The 6955-nt window shown below is 52.8% G+C and overlaps 3 protein-coding genes across 3 annotated transcripts; 2 read left to right on the top strand and 1 right to left on the bottom strand. All coding sequences in view use genetic code 12, as the record gives it.

The window, feature by feature from the left end:
- Positions 1–2077: 2077 nt before the first annotated feature.
- CDC7 (serine/threonine protein kinase) lies at positions 2078–4126 on the top strand (the record flags this gene model as incomplete). Its single annotated transcript, XM_034155364.1, has 1 exon — positions 2078–4126. One exon carries the CDS (start codon positions 2078–2080, stop codon positions 4124–4126), a length of 2049 nt encoding a protein of 682 aa, XP_034012538.1.
- A 692-nt stretch (positions 4127–4818) lies between these two features.
- DIURU_002685 (uncharacterized protein) lies at positions 4819–5151 on the top strand (the record flags this gene model as incomplete). Its single annotated transcript, XM_034155363.1, has 1 exon — positions 4819–5151. The coding sequence occupies one exon, from the start codon at positions 4819–4821 to the stop codon at positions 5149–5151; it is 333 nt and encodes a 110-aa protein (XP_034012537.1).
- A 282-nt stretch (positions 5152–5433) lies between these two features.
- ISA1 (Fe-binding Fe/S cluster assembly protein) lies at positions 5434–6036 on the bottom strand (the record flags this gene model as incomplete). The annotated part of the gene is made up of 1 exon (XM_034155362.1): positions 5434–6036. One exon carries the CDS (start codon positions 6034–6036, stop codon positions 5434–5436), a length of 603 nt encoding a protein of 200 aa, XP_034012536.1.
- Between the last annotated feature and the right edge of the window lie 919 nt (positions 6037–6955).

The raw sequence follows: 6955 nt of genomic DNA, 5'->3' as shown, positions 1-6955 counted from the left end.
CCAGTCTCGGTGTCACGGTCAAATTTGTTGTTTCTGGTTCGATACGTGGCGCATAGGTCGGGGTTTGCAGATCGACAGCATATAATTGTCATGACACATGAAATGAGACGAGAGCAGAAGTAGGGTTGGGCATCCAAGGACCAGTGCTACCACCAGGGTCGAGGCTAGAGCTTCGGCAGTCACCGGAAACCCTCGTGGGCCCTGACGCTGATGCCGAGAGCTGTCGCAAGCGAGAATTACGACGTCGGAGGCGGTTGTGAGCTTGAAGCTTGGTTGTGAGCTGGGAAGCGACGGTGGCGCATGAACATGGCACTGCCGCTGCAGCCGTGCTGTCTTTGGATACAACGACATCGCTAGCATCCGAAGCACCCGCTCGGTATGCTAGAGGCACCCCATTTGCGAACTCTTTTCCCGATTGAGTAAGTTTCCGGAAGCTCACCCAAACTTGTCGGTACCTACCGCATCGGGCCATCCGATGACATCATACGAGATCTCTGATCGATCCAACGCTCATCGTGGCTAGAGACATCACCGTATTCCCCAATATTTTTGACAAACATTTTTGTAATGATAAAAGCTTTTTCTTTGCAAATGACTCTGTCAGACTCTTTGTCGTAGTAAGACTGTCAGTTTGACCTTATTCGATAATATCAATTGGTCTGATAACAAAAACTTGAAATTCAGGCGCCACCAGTACACAGCTCAGCATCCGAGCACTGCTAACCAGCCACTTACGGAGCCAGTCGGCTATTTTATCGAACCGTTTCTTGGTGATTGACTCAATTGCATAACGTTTCGCCTAACGACGCCTGAAAGGGAAAGCCATTAACCTGATCAGTGCCGTGGGTATCTTGAAGTGGAACATCCCTCAATTCCAATTTCGAATCGGGTGAGTCAGGTTGTGGTGTCTCGTATCGGGTAGGTGAAGCTATAGTGGCATAGATGGAAGAAGTTGTTATCAACAGTTACCCATAGTAGATGAAACTTGTTTGGTGAATGAAGATGTTCAGCCGCGTCATGGCCATCAAAGCTGGGTAATTTCATCGCTGTAATTCCTGGGCATTTTCTAAGCCCCTAAAGCCGCTATTTTCAGAAATGGTGACTGGCTTCTTTGTGTCACGAGTGGGGTATTTTTGAGTGATCGGTTCAGCCTTGCGATCCCTGATCCCTGGAAGTCTGTGAGCCCTGGAGTACCAAAAGGAATGCACCAACACGAGGACCAGTGACCCCCTCTCCCTGAAACGTGGCCATCTATTTCAGGGTGACCACAAAATCAATTCTGGTGTGCCAAGTTTAGTTCAAGTATAAAACTCCTAAATATAGATGGAATTACTTTTGTAGTGTCTGACATAGCCCCGTCAATTCAATCTGGTAACCAGGACGTTACAGTACGACCATTGGCAAACCAATTATAGCAATCAAGCTAGTGAATTGAGTATGCTGAAGTAGCCGTTGTACCACGGAGACCCCTCTCTCTATTCATACACGCATACACAAAGCCTCAAAGTCCTTGTACTCGGCTGCCACACACCTATTGTAACATCGCCAGGTGGTACCTTAGCCGAAGTCCCTTCAGATCAATGACTCACAGATAATGTCTGAACCTGCCAAAAGCCACAATTTTACTCAATTGTACAATGCAACCTCAAATGTAGCTCCAAGAAGTATATATGCCATTGGAACATGCGACTTGAAACTAGTCCAAAAAAAAATTGGGTCACCACATGGGTCACCACTTTGAGAAATAAAACTCGTGCTGATTATGGTCATTTCTATTCATCCTGTCAAAGTGACATTCGCCAAACCCTGACGGCCGTTGTAGGGTAATTCTAGGAGGCGCACCCTAAGTGCCCCTGGCGAGTGATAGTGACATTTAACCGTCACTACATAGTCGATTACAAACTCTATACTCTCCACCCCCTTTCACCACATGGCCCACTGCCCCTTGTACCACAATCCAATAACCACTTACCCAATTATTCTACCCCCTTAGCCGATGTTTCTCGTGGCGATGCTCCACTCGTTTTACCTCAGAGTGAGGCGCGAATGTTTTGATTCACCATCGCCCAGTCGCGTCATGCCCGAGACGAGTGCCATGAAGCTGGACCTGCCGACCAAGGACTTGCGGGGTCTGGCGTATCCGCTGTTGATGCCGCCGAGGTACAAGCGGAAAGCCCTGAGCGACACCGACCCCTTCCACGACTCCCTGAAGCGGATCACCACCGATTTCATCCATCTGCGCAACTTGGCCCGGGTGTCGAGGCCATGGCGCACGGACGCCGACGACACTCAAACGTCGAGCGAAGCCAATAAGACGATGACGTGTGACGACGCCGCCACCGCCGCCGTCCGCCAGACGAAGCCTACGCGTCTCTCGGGGCTCAGCGCGGTACCAAAACTCAGCAGCCACACGCGTCCGTTGGCCGCCAGTTTACCGCAAAAAGTGGCCCTCCGAAGCATTACGGCGCCTATGCTGGCCCCCCTGCCCCAGGAACTGCCGGAACCAGAAGTTATAAACCCCCAGATCACCTCCCCCACCTCGGAGCGCGAAGGCCCCGACGATAAACACGCGATGGCGGTCGACGTGCCCAAGCTCACGGCGCCGACACCGTTGCCGCCAGTGGCAACTACGCATAGCGTCAGCGTCACCGCTACCGCTACCTTCCGCACGCTTCCCGCCGCTACCGAATCAGTGGTGATGGTGCCTGAATCTAAAGCTGACCCGGGGCCCCTGAGCGTACCGCAAATGGCATCGGGTGTAGCCCCTCTGGAGCTGAAACTGAAGCTGCCTCAGCCTGAACCGTCGCATACCACCGTCACCAAACGGGTGGCGTTGACGCGACGAGAAGTGGACGACGACGACTACGAGCTGATCCCATTGGAAGTGCTTGAAGATATGCTGCGGCTTGAGGAAACGTTCCCCGTACTCTCGACATCGTACCGGTTGCTTGACAAAATCGGCGAGGGGACATTCTCCACCGTATACAAAGCCGAAGCGATTGGCGCCAGTTATGGGTGGGGTAACGACGTGTGGAAGACGCCCGTGGGCCGCCACCGGCTCGTGCCGGGACGCAACACCCGCAAAAACCCCATTGTCGCCCTTAAACAGATCTACGTGACGCTGTCGCCGGTGCGGATCCATAATGAGCTCAACTTACTCTACATTCTCCTGGGGAACAAGCACGTGGCACCGTTGCTTGACATTTTACGCCACCAGGACCAAGTGGTGGTGATCTTACCGTACTACGCTCACGCCGACTTCCGTGACTTTTATCGTGATTTGCCCATTAAGGGCATCAAAAAGTATCTTTGGGAGATGTTTTCGGCGCTTGAGTTTGTCCATCTGAAGAACGTCATCCACCGCGACTTGAAGCCGACCAACTTCTTGTACGACCCGTTTAAAGGGCGTGGGGTGCTTGTTGACTTTGGCCTCGCCGAGAAGTACGTGGCGGTGAAGCTGCTGTGTGTGTGTGCCCAGGGCACGGGGACAGGGGCGCTGTTGGCCCGCCGCCACAAACAGGTGAAGGCGGCGTACCCTAAACAGGACCAACGGCCGCCAAGACGGGCCAACCGAGCGGGTACTCGGGGGTTCCGCGCCCCGGAGGTGTTGTTTAAGTGTCTGAACCAGACGACAAAGATCGACATCTGGCTGGCGGGGATCATTGGCATGCTGTTGCTCGCCCGCAAGTTCCCCTTATTTAATTCGCCCGACGACACCGACGCCCTCGTCGAGATGGCGTTGATCTTTGGCACCGACCGGCTCCAGCGCGGAGCCGAGCTCCACGGGTGCGGCTTCCAGATGTCATTGGCGAAAACCAACGCCCTGGCGGGCAACCTACCGAATATTTTGCATGATTTTTTGCAGCACGAGGTCGACGAAGGGTGCTTCCCGGCCGATAGTGTTGTCTACGATACCCTCCGCCTCTTCAACGAGCGGGGCGACAAGCTTGTGCGGCCGGCCGACGACGCCGACGCCGACAACTACGAGGACCACAAGCACTTGCTCCAGTTGTTGGGCCACTGTTTCCACATGGACCCGGCGAAGCGGGCCACAGCCAAGGAGTTGAAGCGGTTGCCGTTTTTCGACGAGTTGACCAAGGTCGACGATGATATAATCTACGAGTAGCATATTGGGATATAGGAAAATTAACGGATTACCATAGGTCGGGGACACTTACTCGACTACTTAGCTAAGCGGAGGGGGTGGCTGGAGGTGGGGGTCGAGTGCCCCGCCGTCACCCTCGAGAAACGTTTACCTAAACGGTGTGTGTCCTCGAGACCATAAAAAATACGCCCCTTGCGCCGAGAGGCTTTTTGACAGCAAAGATGGGTCAAGCGACCCCGAGGGACGTCGCTCTCCTTTCGGCAGCCACGGATCCGCAAACCAGGTCTCGGGCTTTCCGCAGTGGTTAGGGTGCTTAGTCGGCTAGTGAGTGGTCGGCTTTCGACGATGCGAGCCCAGAGCCGTTCAAAAAGCAGATAATCACATGAGGTGCCCTCCGAATAGGGTTAGCGTTCTGCAAACCCCCTACAAACCAGTGCCTACCCCCAACAAACCAAATGCCCTGCAGCTTCGAACGCTGCGGGTGCCACTAACCGTCGCCACTAACCGTCGCTTGTGCACCCACCCCCTTCGAGGGCCGGGCTGGCTAATTTGTCGATTTTTCTCGAACCTGTGGTCTAACCGGTACATTACACACACAGGGCGCGGGACCCCAGGTTTTTTGAACTTTTTTAGTTTTTTTCTGGTGCGAAACTACACAGGCACTGGTCTCACCAAAAACTCCAGTTGCGCTTACATTTTTGGCTTACTTTGCTATGGGTCTCTTTTCCGGTTCGCCCACCCCCCAGCAGGTTACCCAGCGCCACCAGCACTCGACGGTGGCCAATGGATCAGGTGATGTCCCGTTGAGCCAAGAGGACGACGTCAAGAGCGTGATTGCGCGCTTCGTGCGGGCGCAGCCGGCGGAAGTGTACATTATCGATGGCAAAAAGGGCCAGACGGACTCGGTGATTATCGGCGGCGGCGTCACTCAACGAGTGCCTACGGACTTTGTCACGTTGTTCAAAGCGATGCAGCTGATGAACTACTACTGTCTGTTGCCCCACGACGTTAAGGCGACCCACTTCGAGTGCCGCTACATCAAGTGATCCCTGTATATAATATTTGAATTAACGATAAATTGAAGATCCATAAATCAAGAAATACATCGAATAACTACCGAATTGATGATAATTGAAATAGCCATGATCAATGCGAATCGTACAGCCATAAACCAATGAGACTCGTATAGCCGTAGATCTATGATAAATCGAAGAACCATAAATTAATGAAATCGTCTGATAATAAAATGTGTAATGTGTCTATAAAATCATAACTCGTAACAATGCAAAATGTGGTATGGTTGTTTTTGTTGGTGCCATGGTTTTCGTCTAAACCATGAACGACTCGCCGCAGCCACAGGTGCCCTTCAGGTTAGGGTTGCGGAAGATGAATCTCAGCGACAACTTATCGTCGAGCCAGTCCATTTCCGAGCCGACAATCAGGAAAAGCGCCTTCAGATCAATAATCACTTTGACGCCGTCTTGTTCCACCACTTCGTCGAATTTACCGGGTTTTTCGACGTAGTCCAAGTGGTAAGTTAAACCCAGACACCCGCGGTTTCTGACCCCGATACGGATCATTTGCGGCACCGGCTGGTTTAAAAGTGCCTGTAAATGAGCCACGGCATTAGGGGAAAGGGTGATGAGGGCCTTGCGAGGCTTCAATTGCCGCCGCGGCTTTTTCGACATGATCTGCTCTTCCTGGACCACTTTCGGCTCCGGGTTAAAAGTGGGCTGTTTCTTGATGAACTCGGGCTTAGGAGCGGGGATCTCGATGTCCTTTTTGAATCTCAGCGTCCGGGCTTTGCGCGGCATGGCCAACCCGTGTTTCGCCCACCCGGCCACCGGCAGGTTTGCCGCCATGGGGATCGTCTGCATCAACCGCTTGCCGCTCTCTTGCGAAAGGTATCTTCTTGTTATCAAACCGAACATGGTGATCTTTTGGATGTTGATTAAACTTTTGGTTGTTGATTAGTGAGAAAAAAGTGTTGGTTAAATGAGTGGTTAGGCGTGAGTGGGTTGATGTGCGGAGTGCATACAACCGAAGGTCACCAGGTGTCAGCAACATTTGCCGCGCGGTGATTGGAGCCAGCTTCCGGAGACCGAGCTCGGCTGCGTGCGCCTACCGATTTATTCGAATCCGTACTGGAAATTCCCGGTGAGTCGACCCCAATCGCGGCTAATGGGTTACTAATGGCAAATTGCGGCGCTACCGTCGTGGCAATCAACGCAGCGCTACCATCCGCAAGTTTACACAACAAACAAGAAAAAAAAACACACACACAAGCCCAGTGCCAGCCACTTTCAGGCGTACCTTGCCCGTCGTTTTCAGGTCACGTGTGAAACTCCCACCTTAATTCTAAAAAGCTACCCGACGACCATTTCAACTATACCCAAAAAATTAAGTTCTTAGCGACATCGGTTCCGGAGCCACCGTGTCGTCTTTTAGGCGTAACCATAACCATCCCGGTGTAACCGTTGGGCCCGGTGCTGTGCTGGTTAAGGCACTTTGGCAAAGAGGTATGGTTTGTAAAGCGAGCAATAAGCAAAAACGCTCGCTCGCCAGGAGGCACGCCGAAGCAGCAACCACCGGTTTGCAACCTCCAATGGCGCCCGCCCCTAGAGGAGCCTCGAGAGCAATATTGCCCCACCCGGCAGGAGGAGCACCACAATGCCAGAGAAGGTTGTGTGTGGTTTGTAAGCGATAGTTCTACGATAGCTGTTCAAGGGGGCGGTCTTCAACAGGGGGTGTGTCGCTGGCGTTGGTCATGGGGTGAGGCTCCTCAAGTCACGAGGGAGGGTGGTGGCGAGTAAAAATAGCCTGCCTCGATATTTACGTCAGTAGCCTCAC

The sequence above is a fragment of the Diutina rugosa genome, assembly GCF_008704595.1.
Source record: "Diutina rugosa strain CBS 613 chromosome Unknown scaffold12_size278768, whole genome shotgun sequence".
NCBI classification, from domain to species: domain Eukaryota; kingdom Fungi; phylum Ascomycota; class Pichiomycetes; order Serinales; family Debaryomycetaceae; genus Diutina; species Diutina rugosa.
Note: the sequence above shows the minus strand (reverse complement) of the source record. Positions and strands in the feature narration are given on the sequence as shown.